Source organism: Tachypleus tridentatus, chromosome 7, assembly GCF_004210375.1.
Source record: "Tachypleus tridentatus isolate NWPU-2018 chromosome 7, ASM421037v1, whole genome shotgun sequence".
Taxonomy (NCBI): Eukaryota; Metazoa; Arthropoda; class Merostomata; order Xiphosura; family Limulidae; genus Tachypleus; species Tachypleus tridentatus.
The window spans coordinates 65,018,614-65,038,530 of NC_134831.1; the positions used below are offsets into that span (position 1 = coordinate 65,018,614).

At 34.3% G+C, this 19,917-nt stretch overlaps 1 protein-coding gene across 1 annotated transcript in view; it reads left to right on the forward strand.

Moving 5' to 3' along the window:
- The first annotated feature begins 12,900 nt into the window (after nucleotides 1–12,900).
- The window catches only part of LOC143255841 (prolyl 4-hydroxylase subunit alpha-1-like), a 50,286-nt gene continuing 43,269 nt past the window's right edge, over nucleotides 12,901–19,917 (forward strand). Inside the window, exons 1-2 of the mRNA XM_076512160.1 lie at nucleotides 12,901–13,151; nucleotides 16,369–16,623. Of these exons, the coding sequence (XP_076368275.1) occupies nucleotides 16,442–16,623 (182 nt within the window). The 5' untranslated portion in view covers nucleotides 12,901–13,151; nucleotides 16,369–16,441. The remainder of the gene's footprint in view (nucleotides 13,152–16,368; nucleotides 16,624–19,917) is intronic.

Sequence of the window (19,917 nt, forward strand, 5' to 3'; positions counted from 1 at the left end):
AGTTTCAGTAGGTGAAAAATAAATTCCATAATTAGGTGTGTAACTACTAACAGATTCTCCTAAAAATTAAGTCAATTTCAGTTTGTTCATTTCCTCCTTGCCATTAGAAACTGCTAGATCCAGTAGCTCTGTCATTATAGTTGTAACTATATAACTTTTTTTCACTATAGACAACAATTCCATCTCATACAGTATAAATGTTTGACTAATTTATTTTATATATTTTTAATGTATTCCCGATCTATGCCGTTCTGACAAGTACTTAAAATAAAATCAATACATTTGTTCAAAATGCATCAGTATTACAGACTGTATAGTGGACTCAGCAGATAGCCCAATGTGGCTTTGCTACAAAAATCACACACATACATTACAGACTGTAACTCTGAGATAATTTATTTTCAATCTTTTATAAAACCTTTTTAGAATTCCATTAGGGGGTAAAAAAGTATGTAATTTGCCTTTTATCTGCAGTCACACATAAGGTGTTTGCCAACATTGTAATTAACAGTAAACCCTAACTTATCGAAATCATTTTGAAGTCTAGAGTTGTAATTAGTATTATCGCTGTATAGTTTTATGTTTGTTTTATGTACCTATTAATTACTACATCACTTACTGTAACTCTGAGATAATTTATTTTCAATCTTTTATAAAACCTTTTTAGAATTCCATTAGGGGGTAAAAAAGTATGTAATTTGCCTTTATCTGCAGTCACACATAAGGTGTTTGCCAACATTGTAATTAACAGTAAACCCTAACTTATCGAAATCATTTTGAAGTCTAGAGTTGTAATTAGTATTATCGCTGTATAGTTTTATGTTTGTTTTATGTACCTATTAATTACTACATCACTTACGTTCAACAAGAGATTTAATTGTTTTGATCACAGTATTATGTTTTATGTTTTTGATCACAATATCATACTTTATGTTTTTCTAGGGGAGAGTTTAATGTGTTCGTAAGAGGTTCCTGTTCATCTAGTAAATGTATTACTTCTAATTCGTTCTGTTTCTGCCATTCTAATGTGTTCATAACAGGTTCCTGTTCATCTAGTAAATACATTACTTCTAATTCGTTCTGTTTCTGCCATTATATTTTATCCATTGATAAGTTTAAATCGTCTGGCGTTAGTGTACCAACTAAAAACTTTAAGATATATACTACAGCATCTAATAAAACCTCGTGTTCTACAGAATTACGCTTTAACGATTTATATTTATTTATTTACTGCTGAAACATTGAGAGGGAAGCATGTTTTAACGAAATACAACTCTAAAATCCGGGTTTCGTTACCTATGGTGGTAGGCAGAACACAGATAGCCCAATGTGCTTAATTACAAACAAACCATCTTTTATACTTAATAAATATAATAATGTGTGTGTGTGTTTTTTTTTCGTATAGCAAAGCCACAAAGGGATATCTGCTCAGCCCACGGAGGGGAATCGAACCCCTGATTGTAGCGTTGTAAATCCGGAGACATACCGCTGTACTAGCGGGGGACAAATATAATAATGATTTTCTTGTTTCTTCTACATAATGATTAGCGTAATCACTACACTCTTATAACATTTCTTCTTAATTAATTGTCAAAACTTGGAGTATATTTTTTATTCATTACTAATAAGTCATAAGTAGTACCTCAGTACGTTGTGGAAATTAATTACATCCTTTCTTAATTGCTCAAATAGATTAATGTATTGACCATTAAAAATATCCTGAATGTTTATCCACGCATTTCCAGACAAAATAAAACTATTTTCTTTTACAAAAACTGCACCTGCTATATTACCAACTTCTAGCAAAAATACCCACCCTCCAGACAGATATAACTGCTAGTTCCTGTGGAAAGTTATTGGGCCTACGACCTTTTCTGGAATTGTCTGATAGTTCTACAACAGTGTACTTGTACTTGACATTTAATAATGTTCAGCATCCATGAGAAAAAGGATTTTATAGAAATTGTAATTTAAAAACGAGCTATCATCACAACATTACATCACAGAGTAGATTTTATTGAAGTATTTCTTTGTAAACCAGTTATCAGTGATTAGTCTTCTGCTGTAACACTCATGAGATTTTCATTACAAAAAACAAATAATTTTCTTATGTTTGTTTCTGATTGTTTTATACTTGAGACTTAATTATTTTTCGTGATTTTTATTGGTTAAAACTGAAACATGTCATTTCTGTGGACATTTTTATTGTTTTATTTATTGTTTGGCTATAAAAATGCTGCGTAGTTACAAAAATATTTCCCAGTTATGATTGGTTATGATCGGTGCGGTAGTTTCTGAGATCCGGGTTTTGGATATATACATATCATGTTCCATTATAATAAGATGTTAACGGTTGCCTGGTATTTCCCTTGGAAGAAACGATTATCCACATGTTCACTAAGAAAATAGTTTTCTTCTAACAACAAATTTTCATTCAAAGAATGCGGTATTATTCTGTATTACTGCTAAGATTATTTAACATTCTTAATATTATTTAGTGTATTCTCACGAGTAGAATTGTTTTAGTTGTTACTAAAACAGTCTAATAATCTATTTAAAACTTAAAGCAACATTTCTCTAGTTTCTTTACTTTTTGGTACTTGTTCCTACACCTAACTTTTGTATCGTACCCTTATTTGTCTGAATCTCCCTTTAGAGGAGGCAGTGGGATCAGCAATCCAATACAATCGTAAGTTTCTAAAGTAGGTGTTGGCTCTGCTGCTATAGTTTCACTTTCACTAATACTTACTGATTTTGGACTTTGGACATCTCGCCAACTTTCTTCTTATACAGTACTTTGCATTGTCGCGCTATCAGTACCTATATCTCGCTCAATAATCGTGTTTGTGTATGATATTACACTCTATTTGTCTGTAATTATCTTATCGTCATCAGATTGAATGTATTTCAGACAACTGCTCTTTTGTTTATGCAATTCTATTTCACTATTAGCGCAAAATTGTTATTTTTATTTTTCACTCGAGTAGAAATTACAACTTGTCTCTCACAAGTTCGTCAGGTAATGTTGTGCATTCATAAAATTTAGAGCTTTTAACTTTTTTATCTCATTAGTGTACAATTTATGTTTTTATCATACACTCTCAAATTTCAAAATTACAAAACTTATTTGGTTACCTTAAATGGCCCTTTCCATAATTTAGCAATTTTAGTTGTGGTTTCTGTTTTTACTAATAGGTGTACTAACAAAGCCTTATCTCTTAGCTAAATTTCTCCAACCAGAGTTACACAACACCAGCTCTGGTCAAGCAATAATGGATGTGCTACTGGTGGATGATTTCCACCAGTCAGATCTGTTTTCCTTTCAGATGAGAAACCAGGTAAAAATGGGAAAAATTCATGACCCAGGAAGGCAGTTATAAGCATCTCCAAGCCGGGTGGAATCTTACTAGGATGGCCATGGGTGATGAAGAAACTCAGGTTTAGCAGACCTTCAGGTGAGCTACTGAGAGCGTGATACTTGATGCTCTGCAAAATAATACTCATCTGAGTGTCCGATCCCTTGAGTTGTCTATTTCTCCTTGCCCATATCATGAGTGGCGTCTCACCCAGACGTTGATCAAAAACACAAACATGAGAGGCTTTGGAAAATATCATAGGTCCTTGTTAGGGAATTCAAGAAAGCTTCACCCCTGTTTCCAAAGATGAGACAAAAGAAGACCTCGACCATTTTGTGAAATGTTTCCATCTGGTAACAGGTTAGATTATCCATCCTTTGATTCCATAAAGCATTGGGACAAAAACATGAGAAGACGAGAACACAGTTGTGACTGAGTTATGCAATTAATTTAAAGTAATGGAGAATCTATCGATCCATTGGTCTAAATTTAAAGCTCAGAAGAGCAGCATCACCATGGATCTAACTATTTATGAAGATGATCTACATCACATGCACAATAAAGCTAATCCATCAACGACTATTGCAGATTACAAAGATATAATCGTAGATAAATTTATAAAGTGGCTTTCCAGTGAGACTGGAGGCACTGTCTCGGTGTGAAGAAGATCTTTAACTTAACTAAAGTACTTTCCATCATAAGCAGGAATGGAGTAGTAGCTTCAATCTAGTTGTTAGAGAAGTAAAGAAAAATTCTGCAGTGACAGTTGCTGTGGCTAGACTTCAGGTGGACCATCCCACTCAAGCATCTCCACCACATTAATCTAGTGCTATGCCTAGAATTAACTAGCTACCCACGCATCTTGGCACTATGATGCAACCAAACTGATGTACAGTGAATGAGCAGAGCCATCCAGGTATGTCCATGGTTTACAAGGTGCTATAGCCTATCTCGATACATTTCCACCATGTTATCATCTAGGATGGAAAGTTTTAAGTATTTTCTTTGATTCTGGTCTGTTGGACTGGTGAATTAGCAGCCTATATTTTGTCAAGCAGAAAAGGTGACAAGCCTACTGATTTCAATTGTTTTTAAACAGAAAATGGTAAATGCTGCTACAACTGTGCTATCAGTTTTGCCTGTTTAATGATTAATCTGATGTTCCATGAGAGAGTTCTCTGATGTTAACCATAATAAACTAAGAAACTGTGGATTGCATGAGTGTATATAATGGAGGGAATAACAATATCTTATGTGCATTAGTCGTGTTCTGTACCCTACTCTGTATGTAATTTAGTATATTTATGTCATGTAACAGTCATAAAAGTCATGTATGAAATAAACTATTTCCTATCCAGAAAACAGGTAGCACTAGCTTGGACAGTTATCTGTTTGAGAAATGATGAAGTCCCCGTGTTCGTTTTTAATTATGAGCAATTGGGTATACTGTTTTATACTGGAAAGGTTATAGTTGTGGAAAGCATAGTGGAAGAAACTGAAGCTAATAGTATAGTTAGTGTTTCATCCATCGCACACGGCTGCCAATACATCTGAGATTGTTGGTTAAGGATTCTGTGAACAAACTAGACTCAATACACTGAAAGCAAATTAACGATTTGCTGATTGAACATGCTAATGTATTGTTGGAGTAGATGACTGAATTGACTGAACAGTTGTTATTCGCTGCAACACAAATACAGATGATGCGCATCTGATGACGAATTTGTTGTTCCAGCTTCCCTAGAGCACTAATGTTATGGTCAATGCTACAATACAGAAAATGTTGAAAGATAAAGATATACAACCATTAAAGAATACTGGTAATATGCTATAGTGATTGTCAGGAAGAAAGAAGACATACCAAGATTATGTGTTGATTTTAAGTATCTGAACACAATAGCTCACATTTACCTCTTTCTTGTACCAAGAATAAAATAATTTCTGGATTAGTTAAAGAGTTCTTATTTGTTTAACACTTTAGGTCTGGCTGCTGGATACTGGTAATTTAAGCTATACAATGAAGTCTCTTAACATGAGAAATGGATTGTATGAGTTGTACATCAAGCTTTTTCATTCTATGTAATGCAACTGCTACTTTAAGAGGCTGATGAAGTTTACATTGAAGGTGCTGAAATAGTACAGGTGCCTAGTCTATGTCAACAATTTTTGGTATTTGGTTACACATTCAAATTTCCAGCTGAAGTAAGAACAATACATATTCACTTGTGGAGTTTCTAAATAGAGATAAAATATTCATAGACCCTTTTATGATATCAATAGTATGAGACTGGTCTCAACCTGTGACCAACTTAGAAGTCTGTAGTTTCCTTAGTTTTTGTGTCATATCATCAACAGTTTGTGGACGACTTTTCCAATGTTGCCACATCATTGTCTGCTCCAACTAAAATTGAGACACCCTGTTGATGGTGCAAGGAATGTAACCAAGTATTCCAAGTTCTAAAGCTTATTTTAGTGGAGGTTCCAGTATTGACATATCTATAACAAGGCACCAAATTCCTACAAGGCATCAGTTCCAACAACGAGAAAGGGCAGAGTAATTCTACTAACAGACTGAAGTAGAATATACAACCACACATACAAAAATGTGCATTCATGGCTACTAAACTCAGTTGTAATACAATAAAGAAACAACTACTTGCAAATGTTATCATAATAAAACATTGCCCACTGCTTGTATGGTAGGAGCTTTACTGTCCATGTTGAACATGCTTCATTAAAATGATTAATGAGTTTTAAAAATCCAGAAGTGGAAATAACGTGTTGGATAACGATGCTGCACGAGTATGACTGTATCATACTGCATGGTGCAGCAATTATCAAAATTATTATAAAAGTATAACAAATGAACTCATTAACTGTCTACAACTAATAACAGAATTTAGTATAGTGATCATATTCATAATGAGAAGCTTTATCAGTAAAGAATGATGGGAACAGAATGGACTCTTTAGCAGCTTAATAGTAAAGCAATGACTTTATTAGCCAAAGGTCCTAAGTTGAAGTCGCAGTCACGCAATCTAATTTTACTTATCATATTCTTAACTTTAATATTTAATATTAATTGTTTCTTAATCCTCAAGAAACAGAAGGGGTGAACATTTTTGTATGTTATGATAGCATAAAAAGCAACTGAACAGATATATACAAGCTATTTGCCGTGCATAATTATTTGAAAAGAAATACTACTCCCTGTAGATATGACATGCAGCATGAGCAGACATCCCACAGCGAATTTGTGGACTGGATAAGGTCTGCAATAGTCGATGCACACAAACTCATCCATAAATAACTTAGCAAGATCACTTGGTAAAAAAAGAATTGTCATGACAAGATGGTAAAGAAATGGATCTGTCAATGTGGAGATTGGGTCTGGCTGTAATACGTCCGGGCAGTATATACACAACTTGGATCCAGAAAGACCAGTTGATACTTGTACTTCAGCTCAGTGATCTTTTGATGTAAAGTCACAGTAAATATGAGATATGTAAAAACATGAAGAGAAAGTTTATAAGTGTTCTCCTATTTTACTGATGAGCTTTTAGTACACTGACTTGATCAGAAGTGTGAGGTTGAGACTGGAGAGTCAGAAGGGGATACGGATGCTCTCTAAACTCACAGTTACTCATCTGAGAAAGAAGAATGAGCTGGTTGTTCATAACGAGCTAGATGAGAAAATTTTGAAGTTAAATGCACAAGACAGATTCAACAGTCGATCAAGTTGCTAATATTGGCTTTCTGACCAAAATGGACGATATCAAATTAGTATAAATCTACGACATCTAGAGCTAACAGACAAATTCACAGTATATCAACAGTTTTCACATCTGAAGATGATAACTAGGAGTTAAAACTGAGTTCAGATGGAATTGAAACCTCAGCTTTCTGTATATTAATATGGTCTCTTAAAGTACAATGAAAGCACTACATTGCATGATTACTACTTAATCATTCAAAGATAGGGCAGTCACTAATTGTAAGATTACCAAACACAATTATCTATTATAATTTCAAATAACTTGAAATAGAATAAAATAATAATTTAAATTTAGAAGTTAAATAAATGTTTATATGTATCCAATTCATGATATTTGCCAACGAGATTGAGTCTTTTACCTTAACCAGAATTTCCTTGATACCTATCGAAGGTTCACGATTAGCAAAATAATTTCGAGTTGATATAAGTGCAATTCGATTAACAGAGAGCTAGCTGGCTCTTCGCCGATAGGTTTTTCACAGTTGAAATTATATAATGTATTTGTAAAAATACTAATGTCAATGTTAAGCCCTGAAATTAAATGCTTTGTATTATTCGAAATCTTTAAATGTTCCTGGTTAAATATCTGAAGATGCTAATTAATAAGCGCTAATCACAACTATAACTTTCGAAGTTTATGGTATAACAACTATAGAAAATCAGTAATATATACTGTCTCTTGACGACTCGAGAAGGTTAAATCTTATAGGCCTAAAGCAAGTTTCTAGAAATTTCAGCCTGCGTAAAAACAGTAGCATTAACTTACACGTATATGTTGTTGATTCTTACACTCGAGCATTTTCTACAACTTTAATGAACAGACGGGAATTTCACAGTTCAGATTTAACAGTATAAGGTACGAACATTTCTAAACACAAATTCAACTTAAATAAACATCAGTATTAAAATAACTGTATAATACTAAATCTGTCATACCTCCCTTCTCAGAGAATTAAAATTTGGCGTTAAACAAATTTCAATTAAGATAGTATATATATATAGAGAGAATATTGTGACCAATACATTATTAAATAATTATATATGGCCTGGCATGGCAAGGTGAGTTAAGGCGCTCGACTCGTAATATGAGGGTCGCGGGTTCAAATCCCCGTCACACCAAACATGCTCGCCTTTTCAGCTGTGGGGGCGTTATAATGTGACGGTCAATCTCACTATTAGTTGGTAAAAGAATAGCCCAAGAGTTGGCGGTGGGTGGTGATGATTATCTTCAAATCATACTCTTGAGATGACAAACTACAATTTGATAGTTTTCTGTTTTTGCCCTTCATTTGGTTCAAAAATGTCACTGTTGTTTTTACAAACATTATATAGCTTTAACTGTGAAGAAGTCTCGTGTTATCACTGAGAGCTAGCTAGCTTTTCGTTAAGTGAATTGCGCCTTTTTCAACTCGAAATTAATTTGCTCATCGTGAACCCGAGAAAGGATATCAAGGAAGTTCTGGATCAAATAAAAGACTTAATATCGTTTGTAAATTTTGTACATATAAATCATTATTAGTAATCAACATTATCGTAAATTGTGTTGTTGTTTGTATTTCAAAATATTTAAAATATATTTGTATTAAAAAAAGAGAAAAACTGTGTGTTTCAAACTTGTTGGCAAATATCATAAACTGGATACATACACTGCTGCCCAAAATCTTAAGGTCAATGAACATAAAGAAAAAATATGCATTTTGCGTTGTTAGACTCAACCACTTATTTCAGTAGAGCTTCGAAATATGGAAATAAGAAAAGGGAAAATAAAAATAAAAAAACGTTTTTAGCATTTAATATGGAAAATGTGAACACTATGAAATTAGCCTAAATACTAGCTGGCCAAAAGTTTAAGACCATACCAAAAAGAAGTCCTAAACAGGGTAGAAAATGCCCAACAAGAGGTCTCAGTAGTGTGTTGCACGGCCGCCATTGCGAATAACTTCAAACATTCCTTTTGACAGGGTTGATACAAGCGTTTGCAGAAGGCTGGCTGGAATGTTATTTCAAGTGGTGAAGATGGCTTCACGAAGATCATGCACTGTTTGGAATTGATGTCCATTTCTATAGACTTCCCTTACCATCCACCCCCAAACATTTTTAATGGGGTTCAGTTCGGGGGAACACGCTGGATGGTCTAAAATAATCACGTTATTTGCCATAAAAAGTCCTTTGTCCTGCTAGCATTGTGGAATGCAGCGTTGTCCTGCTGAAAGATCCTATCATTTCCACACAAACGAGGGCCTTCAGTCAGAAAGAATGCTCTCTCCAACATGCCGATGTAGCCAGCTGCTGTTTGATGCCTGTATATAACCTGAAGCTACATTGTTCCACGGAAGGAGAAAGCACCCCAGATCATGATGGAACCTCCTCTGCTGTGCCGTGTAGAAAATGTCTCGGGTGGGATATCCTTATTGTGCCAGTAACGTTGGAAGCCATCTGGACCATCCAGGTTAAATTTTTTCTTATCAGAGCACAAAACCTTCGTCCACTTTTCTAAGTCCTATGTTTGGTGCTTCTCAGCAAAGTTTAACCGAGCTGTTTCGTGGTGTGGAAGAAGGCGTGGCCTTTGAAGACGTTTCACGGTTTTTAAAGCCTTTCTTTCGTAGATGCCGTCTTTTTGTTCTTGAGCAGCACTCTGCGTCCGTAAGGGTCTCAATCTGGTTCGATGATCGGCTGGTGTCTTGACGGACAAGCCATCGCGTTCTCATGCTCATCGGAATATTCTTGGCCCGACCACTTGAAATTCTCGTTCCGTATTCCTCAGGATCTTTTAAGAAATTTGCAACAGCAGTTTTACTACGCCCAATCTCACCAGCAATGGCACGTTGAGAGAGGCCTTGCTTTTGCTGCTCGACAATTCTGCAACGTTCAAACTCTGTCAACTTTTTAGCCTTTGCCATGTTTTTACCCAATGTAACACAGGAGATGTCTGTGGGAGATGTTGACAACGCTAATGCTTGAACACAAATGACTAAATTTCGTTACGTGTTTACCTATTAACGCTTTGTTTCAGTATGGTCTTAAACTTTTGACCAGTTAGTATTTAGGCTAATCTCATAGTATTCTCATTTTCCCTATTAAATGCTAAATAATGTTTTTTATTGTTATTTTCCCTTTTCTTATTTACATCTTTCGAAGCTCTACTCAAATAAATGGTTGAGTCTAACAACGCAAAATGCATATTTTTTCTTTATGTTCATTGGCCTTAATATTTCGGCCAGCAGTGTATCAACACTTATTTAACTTCTAAATTTAAATTATTATTTAACTCCATTTTAGGTTATTTGAAATTATAATACTCAAATTTGTAGCTCAAATATGATTGAATAATAATTATAAACCATTTTTAAGTATAATTTTCCTTTTTCACTTTACTATTTGTTTATCGCTGATAACTCTTGTTTATTATATCATGTGGTACTTTGTTAACAGCAAGGGAAAGAAAGTGGGCACTAATACTTCAGACTTTGCAAAGAATCCACCTACTTTATGCGGTATTGATGCATATTTTTGTGTTTCTGTGCTTAGAAAGTTAAGACTACAGACAATATGTAGAGACATTTTGAAAAGTTTGAAAAGTATTAACTGAAAGGTTAAGAAATACTTACCACAGTGTATCCTGACCTATTAGTAGCAAGTAGTTCTGTCCATTGTTTCATAGTCAATTCATTTTTATTCATGTTTATAAAGACGAAATGTTTATTTGCACCCTAACTTCTCTGAGCCTACTAGGCTAATCTCAACTAATTTTTTTATGCAAACACTGTGAACAATAAGAAATGTCCTAAGGGTCATATTTCTATTTTCTAGAGCTTATTAATTAATTACTCCCAGTCTCTTTAGTCGTTCTCAAATAATCTTGGCAGGTTGAGGCTTTAGACAATGTTAAATATTCTAAAAGGATTCAAGGTCAATGTGTGAAAGTTGCTTGATTGTTTCTCAAACAACTATGTTTTTCTTGTGCTTTATTTCGCGCAAAGCCACACGAGGGCTATCTGCTCTAGCTGTCCCTAATTTAGCAGTGTAAGACTAGAGGGAAGGAAGCTAGTCATCACCACTCACCGCCAACTCTTGGGCTACTCTTTTACCAACGAATAGGGGGATTGACCGTCACATTATAATGCCCCCACGGCTGAAAAGGCGTGCATGTTTGGTGTGACGGGGATTCGAACCCTTGCATTTTAGTATCCGTAACAGTTTAGGAAGCCAGCGAGCCGCTTCCTGCTATCGAAATGGATGATTGTTTGTTTGTTTGTTTTTAATTTCGCGCAAAGTTACTCGAGGGCTATCTGCGCTAGTCGCCCCTAATTTAGTAGTGTAAGACTAGAGGGAAGGCAACTAGTCATCACCACCCACTGCCAACTCTTGGGCTACTCTTTTTATCAACGAATAGTGGGATTGACCGTAACATTATAATGCCCCCCCCCGACTGAAAGGGCGAGCATGTTTCGTGCAACCGGGATGTATGATGTACAAAGGTGAAATTACCTCACGGTCTGTGGATGAAAAGCAAATTGCAAACAGTTTATGAATAAAGTGTTATAATTTTAAAATTTCGAGATAAAGTTTATGTTCATGTTATTATTTTGAAAGGTACGGTAACTGTTAAATTTATATTGTTTTAGTTAAGTTTAAACATCCCTTGCCAGTTGAAAGAGAAATTTCAGCTTGTGATGATTTCGGTAACCTTTTCCATTAAAAAGTTCATATGATACCACTTGTTAATAACTCAGCATAATAGGTAGTTAGGACGAAAGTCAGCGACTTGTATGACCAACAATCTGCGTTGCAACCACATGTACCTGCATGAAAAATATTATATTTGGTACAGTAAAACTAATTTAATTGTATATTCACATTAATAATTTTAAGTTAAATATACATATATACTTAACTGTACTACTAAAACAAATGTAAGAGAATTGTTAATAAAGTATGTTTGGGAAGGTTTATTCACTTATAATAATTCTGTTTGTTAAGCGTAAAGCCACATAATGGTTTCTGTGTACCGTGCTCACCACCAGTAAGGAAATCCGATTTGTAGCGTTATAAGCTGTTAGAATCTCAGCTAAACCACTGCAGGAGGAAGGGGTAGGGCATTCATATTTACGAATTGTTAACAAGGGGATTTTAATAAGGCTCAGTATTTAAATGTAATTGTAGAATTATCGTTAATAATAATAAAAAACTTGGAAGGTTTATTCAGTTGTATTAAAGAAGTATTAATTATTGACGAGGCTTTAATAACGCTCCCGGGTGGCTCTAAGGTAAGTCTGGGGATTAAATGTTAAAATCTGATGTTGATACCCGCTGTGGGCAGAGAACAGATTGTGCATTATGTAACTTTTACTTAACAACAAACAAACAAATTTTAATAAGAAATTACGTAGATCAAAAAGGAAAAATTGACAATTTTAGTAAAGTTCCAGCGCAAAATAAATGAAAGCAAGGGTTAACTGTATTAAAATCTTAATTTTCTTTTAGAAAGTAGTAAAAAATATCGTATATGAACAACATACACACCAAGCAAAGAAAGCCCGCTACGTTTTCTGGTACTTACTGGACTAAATCGTAAAAATACATGACGTCCTTGGATTAAGAAACTTGATGATTACGTTGAAAGTTTCTCTTCTTCTCTGATCCAGACAAGTTTAATGCCTCGTGACGTGATCACAGAAATAACGGACCAAAACATTAAAGTTGACCAACAGATGGTGCACGATGCAACAGTTTATGGTTAATCTTTGGCGTTATGTGCGACTCGAAATTGTTCTTCATGCGTGGGTGGAAAGATCAAGCGGTAGAAACTTTATATGTTAAGAGTGACTAAGTACAATTTTGATTCGTTTCAATTACTGATCGTTGGTCTAACTCTTAAATTTAGACGAAGTTGTTCTTGGTGTTTATATGTGAATGTTTCGGAGTGAGTTTTTAATGTCCAGAATAGTAAATTAGTAGAAGTTAAAGAAAATATGCATTAGACAGAGCTTTACCAAGAAAACAAAAAAGTGTAAAATTAGGTAAGTATTTTTGTTCATTAGGCTGTTAGTGTTCGATTTACTGCCAGGCTTCCATAATAAAGACAGGTAAAGCAAGTGTGATGGCAATGATTATTGAACCCAAGACCTTTTGAAATTGCAATTGAATCACAAGCCCTCCTTCTAGATTACCAAAGTTGAATTACCAAAGAATTAAAAAAGAAAAAGAATAGCTATATGAAACTAAAATTGCGCATATCACGCATAGCCAATTATGTTGCTTTGGGTGTAACAACAAGCACACATAATAGCAACATTTTGATTATTTGGATAATGGGTATAATTTTTTAACAGTGCAGAGATATAAGTATTTATCTGAAATACATTTTAGGTAAGGAAAATGTTAATGCTAGTTATGTTGCCATCATATATAGGATTACTTTTTGGAAACTTTAATTTTAAACAAGTTTTTTTATATATATTTGTATATTTGTCATGTTTTGAAGATTTTATTGGGGCTTTTGGAAAATTCCTTTGTCTGTAAACTTTGCAAGACCAAATTTGGGAATCTACATTAAGTCATTATTTTTAAATGGTTTTAACATTGTATATTTATTATTTTAACATTATACACAAGTGCCAATGTAAATATATATGTAACAGAAATTCAGTTGCACATGAACACTGTTGTTAGTAATGGTTGCTTTACTATGCCTTTTTTTTAAAAAAAACTATTGTAGAATTAATATTAGTAATATCCTTAATTTTAAAAAGCCTGACATCCAAATGCTTTAGATGTTATGAAAGTTAGGATGAATAAATATTAAAAACTGTTAATGAATTTTGAAATGTTTTCATTAATTATATCAAACTAACTGATATGGGATGAATTGCTTTTAAAATTTTTATTAATATCTCAAGGAAAAGCCTTTTCTTGAAAGGATGATTAGAGGAATTGAATTACTAATAAATGAAAAACAGATGGTGTACAAAAGTGAAAATATACTGGTGGACTGGAGGATTGTGAGTTTTATGAAAAAGTAGCAACATGGAGTGAATAAAGCTATAATTAAAGCTCTGTCTGGTGGTTATATTGACTTGAAAGATCTCTTTGCAGTGATGGTAGTAGCAACACTTGATGCTACGGAATTGAGAGAGAAGAATTCATTTTAAAGATTTTTGCTTAAACAACCAGGATTGAGGAATAATCTGTTTTGAAAAAAAAAGCTTAGAAAAAACTGTGACAGTAAAACTCCTGTCCCTGGGGGGTTTAATACGAAGAGTATCAGTGAGGTATGCTGTTCCAAAATAAAAGTATTTGGAAAGTTGACACTTTTTAGCAAGAATTTAGTAAAGGGTTTTCCTTCCTTATCGGTTTGGCTTTTTTATCCTTTTGACATAAATTGAGGTATTTTGTTTGGATGAGGGCACCATAACTAATGTATCTATCATAAATTTCTTGAAGCTCTTGCTGAGGTGCTAAAATATAAAGAAAATAAAGACTTCTAAAGGATTTGGTTTCTTACAATGAGGAAGATGTACATTATAATAATTGTTTCGTCCATCCCCCTATTTACTTTCTAGTACATTCATAATTACCCCACATGTTCATTTATCTCATTTAGAATACTTTATATATGTGTAAAAAGGTCTTAAGGTCAAGAAACATCAACTAAGATGTCCCTTTCTATAAAAAGTGGTTTTCCATTATTGTGGAATCCCCAGTTTTTAACTTGTTAGTTCCTTGTCACCTGTTGGTCCTTATTTTGTGTTCATTTTTCTGAGTATCTTGTTAACCTGCAGCATTCATGACTACTAATGATACCAAGAATTTGTAATATAAGTTGATTTTTCTAGACTTGCACTGACAAGTGTAGATACCTGAAAAACAGGTACATTAGAATAATTATTTTTTAAAAATGTGTATGCCAAAAGAATGTGTGACATTACTACCTGTAATCTAAGTACTATCTACACAAATTACACCCCTGGTTTTAGCTAAACTGGTTAAATAAATGTATATACAGGGAAATCCCAAACAAAAGTCCAGTAATTACAAAATATCTGGGTAAAGACACTGCATACTGTTTCAAAGAAACTGAAGACCAGTTTATTTATTTTGTTTATATTCCATACACTAGACCAATTTCTTTATGATTTATATGGCACTTTTTAATTATTTTTCTCAAAGATTGTTTGTGTACCTGTTTTATAAAGATCTCAAATGGCTACCTGTGCAAATTCAAGGTAGAAATTTAAGACTGCATTGTTTTAAGATCCTATAAGATTCTGCAGGTTTTTCTTATAAAGTAAGCTTATCATATGTAGTACATTTGTATTCATTTAATTTTAGTTCTGTGTAATTTTTAAGATTGCTGTTAAATTTTATTAATGATTATTATAATAACTGATAATTCATCAGTACAGGCTGTGTGAATTTAAAACATCTTGATACATGTTTTAAAAGTATAGCAGTAAGTTAAATCATATTTTTGTTGCTTGAAAGAATCAGTTCTTGGAAAATGAAATTTTCATCTATCACTGACAAGTGACATTTTTGGTAAAATGTTTTAGAAGGATTGGCACAAGACTTGGAAAGTATTTTTGTCAATTTAGCATGCAGTGATATATATTCTTTCATAACAATTCTAAAATGTAATTTGTAATAAAGGAATCCATCTGATTTTCACTATTTTGTAGAGAAATTGTATTAACTTCAGTAAGAAAATGCCACATAATTGAGGATCTACATCAGTAAATTTGGCTTGTGGTTTACGTTTTAAACTCTTAAATGAGTGTTAATTTGGAGCTGAAAGTCACAAGCTTTATCTCTGTGGAGAATAAGTAGCAAAAACTAAACTATTGTAAATTGCTTTTATGTTCATAGTATTTTAAATATGAGTACTGTTGAGCACCAGCAGCAAAGGCCAGATCAAAGATTCATTATTTAAAAAGCATAAATCATTGGTAAATTACTTTCTTCCTTTTTTTTACTTTAGTTCCCCAGAAGGGATGTTATTTTAATACCAATATCTCCTCTTGAATATGCAATTCAAACATTTTTGCTTGGGCTTAAGAAACGTATTGTTCAATCAACAGCTGTGAAATATTTTAATTTATTTATTTAAAGACAAGATATCCAGCTAGTGTAATTAACATGTAGAGATTAACCTACAGGTATTTCTTATGCTCTGAAGTGAATATATTTTTATACAAGATGTTAACTATTATAGTCTAACATCTCTCTATTTTCTTTCAGTTACAGCTAGCATTTCCTGAGACTGTGATAAACCTACCTGTGTATTTTGACATTTTACTTGTTTACTGGTGCCATGTATTGTACATCAGTCTGTGTTTATTTCTTCCTGCTGACTTTTACTGCTTGGCCAGCCAAAGCTGATTTGTTTACTGCACTTGTAGACCTCCAGAAACTTCTTCATACAGAAGGAGAGATAATCAAAACATTGGAGCGATACTTAGAAGCAGAAGAACAACGACTACAGAAAGTCAGACAGTGAGTTTCTTTGTATTTAGTACATTATTTTACTATAAAGATGATCCATAATATGTATTTTAACATTCATCACCCAGGATTGGCTGTCTCATTTATTGTAGTTTTTCATATATCAACTGAAAATTGTCCATCAGTAAATCTATGCCACCTTGTTTTGGAGTTTTTTTTGCCCAAAAAGGAATATAAGAACACATGAAATAGGCACATTTTTTACTTTTATTTAGGCTGTTGGCTTTGAGTTTAATGACACAAATACTTAATCAGTAAACTAAGTCAGTTATTTCCTTGTACAAAATAAAGTGTGCAGTTATCATCTAATGAAATTAGGGATTTGATGACAAAAAAACAAGGAAATGGAATTGTCTGAAACTAAGGATTCTTCTTTACTAGGTGTCTGTGACTTGGCAATAAATTAAAAAAATAAACAAATAGCAGGCACTCTGCTTGTTTTTTATATAATGTATATATATATATTGGTTTGTTATAACCAAACACAAGTAAAAAAAATGCTGCACTGGTTTAAAGAATTCCAGGGTACAAGCTGTAATAATAATAATGTGGGATGTAAAGTGTACCATAGGTTTTGGAGGTGGTTGAAGAAGTAGGACCCACATTGCATTTGGGATGCACCATCTATCAATCTTAACCTCTATTCACCAGTCTCACATAAAGAAATAAAGTAAACAAATAACAATAGAAACTAAAATTAAAGATATAGATATAGAAAGTAAAAGAGTGAGTTGTGGATGCTCAAGCCCACAACATTCCACATCTATATCACCCTTCACTGCCTGTAGATGGGTGTGGGAAGGTGACTGCTTTCCACAGTAAAGAAGGAGAAGAAGAAAAAATTAATTGAAAAATAAAATAATAAAAATAAGGCACTACCACTGGGAGTAAATAAGTTAAATAAGCTTACCTCTTGAAGGTAGCATTCCAGCCCCCATTATGATAGAAAAGCACTAATTGGTAGCTCAATAAACAAATTATACTCGTATGAAAGGTCCCATTCAATTACCCAAGTTAACTAGTATAACATCCAACCTCCTCAAGGTAGATTCCTGTACGTAGTGAGGAGACCTCCAAGAGAAGGTTCTGTGCTTTACGTTTATCTCATTTGAGGTCTAAACATCTACCAATGTGTTTGCTATGAGTGGTGACCTGGGAATGTGAGGAGAGGATCCTGGTGGTTGAGGGGTTCAACCCTAACACACCACTTTGGCCTTGAATTCTTGGATGTTCTCAACAGGTGTTGTGGACATTGGCACTGTAGTGCATCCCCTCAAGAGATTCATGGTGGGTGGGGTCAGTGGACACTGAAATGTAGCATCTTTATTTTGAATACCCTCAGTTATGAAAAAATTGAAGAAAAAAACAACAACATTATAAGTAAATGACCACTCATGGATGACTGTTGTGTAGTCAACATCGCAGTTATATTCTGTACTTCAATTTCTAATTATCCATTCCTTATTCAAGAAATCTTTAGAGCAGATGTCCCTCTTTTTTATTCAAAAGGGATTAGAAGAGCTTGCTGGTTTCCTTAAGTCAATAAAAAGTTGTGCTCTGGAGACATTTTGGTGGAAACATCTTTACCACAACCTACCAAACTCCTCTTGAAATTGAAGGCCATTGGGAATATACTCATTGAGGTTACTTCCCATGCAACTTTGAATTCTTCCAGAGGAGTTATAGTTGAGAGGGATTTAAAGAACATTCCTGAGTAAGAGATCCTCACTGGTTTCCCTAACCATGATGTTTCTGTGATGCACCAAATCTCCACTTGCAAAGACTGAATTATGGGGCCAACTAATGTTCTAATGTTGGTGTTTACATCACCACATTCTCCTGCCACAGTCAAAGCAGGTTATCTGAACTGTAAGGTATGGCCATACATTCCTAACCCTCTCAGATGTTTTCTGTGTCATTGGTTTGGTCACTCAAAAACATCATGTCATAGTTCTTTATCATGTGCTTGTTGGTGGGAAAGACCATGATGCTTAAAAGTGCAAACTAGAATCACGATGTGTTTACTCCTCTTGCTCTAATTCTTGTTCTAAATGGGTGAAAGAGAAAGAGGTGCAATGCTTGAAGACTATAAATATCTCTTACCCCAGAGGCTTGGAAATTATTGTCCCCAACTCCATCTTGGACATATGCTGCAGCACTCCATTCCACTGTCACAGTGCCAGTGCAGAGAGATCTCTTCTTGCCTCCAGCAGAGTTGTTTGCAAAACATCTGAAGAATTCTTTGCCCTCCATGGTTAAAAGAATTAATAAATCTACACTTACTTTCATCTCTATTCCTGCCACTACTTCCAGTGACTGCCTGATTCCACTTCCTTTAACTTTGGATGTTTCCTCGGATCCATCCTTTTCTGCAGCCCAAGAAGAGACTTGACTACTCGACAGACCTTTGTCCAATAAAGAAAAAAACCCATCAAAAACAAAAGGGCTCTCCACCATGTTCTCTTCCACATAAATAAAAATGGCCACTCTGATCCATTGGAGCTGTTGGGTTTTCATTCAAATATAGATGACATTAAGGATTTAATTGATTCCTACCATCCCATGTGTTTCTTCTTATAGAAAATGTTTTGAAACTTGCCCATACCGTCATCCTTTGGCAGTTTTTTTTGTACAGAAATGACAGGTTGTATGATGGTTGAGTGCATGGTGGGGTGGTACTACTGGTTTATCAGGAAGTGCTCACTCTGTCTTTACTATTTGATACATCCTTGGAAGCTGTAACCATCCTTGCTTCCTTGGGTTGTACCATTTGTTCTCTTTACCTGGCTCCAGAATAGACCTATGATCAGTCAGACTTTGCCCTCATTGAACAGTTACAATCTCCCTTTTTAATCCTAGGGAAGTTGAATGGACATGATCCCCTCTGGGGTAGTACAGATATTGATGGGAGAGGTCATTTCACAGAGCATATGCTTTTAGATCAAAACCTCTCTCTCTTCAATACTAGTTCACATATTTATTTACATGCACTTAATCAGTCTTTTACTGCTATTAATCTTTCTATCTGCTCTCTTTCACTTTTCTTGGAAGATTGACAGTAACCTATGGGGCAGTGATCATTTTCCTATCAGTTTGAAAGAGACTGACCATGGTCAGTGCCACCTGACCCACATGCCTCAATGGAAATTGGACCAGGCCAACAGGCCTTCTTTAACTGTTCTCTCAAAACTTGATCCTGTCATCAATAGATGATTAAAGCATTTTTGCTTCATCCCCCATACTCTTAGCCATCAAGACATGGGCTGATTGTCTCTATAACTATAA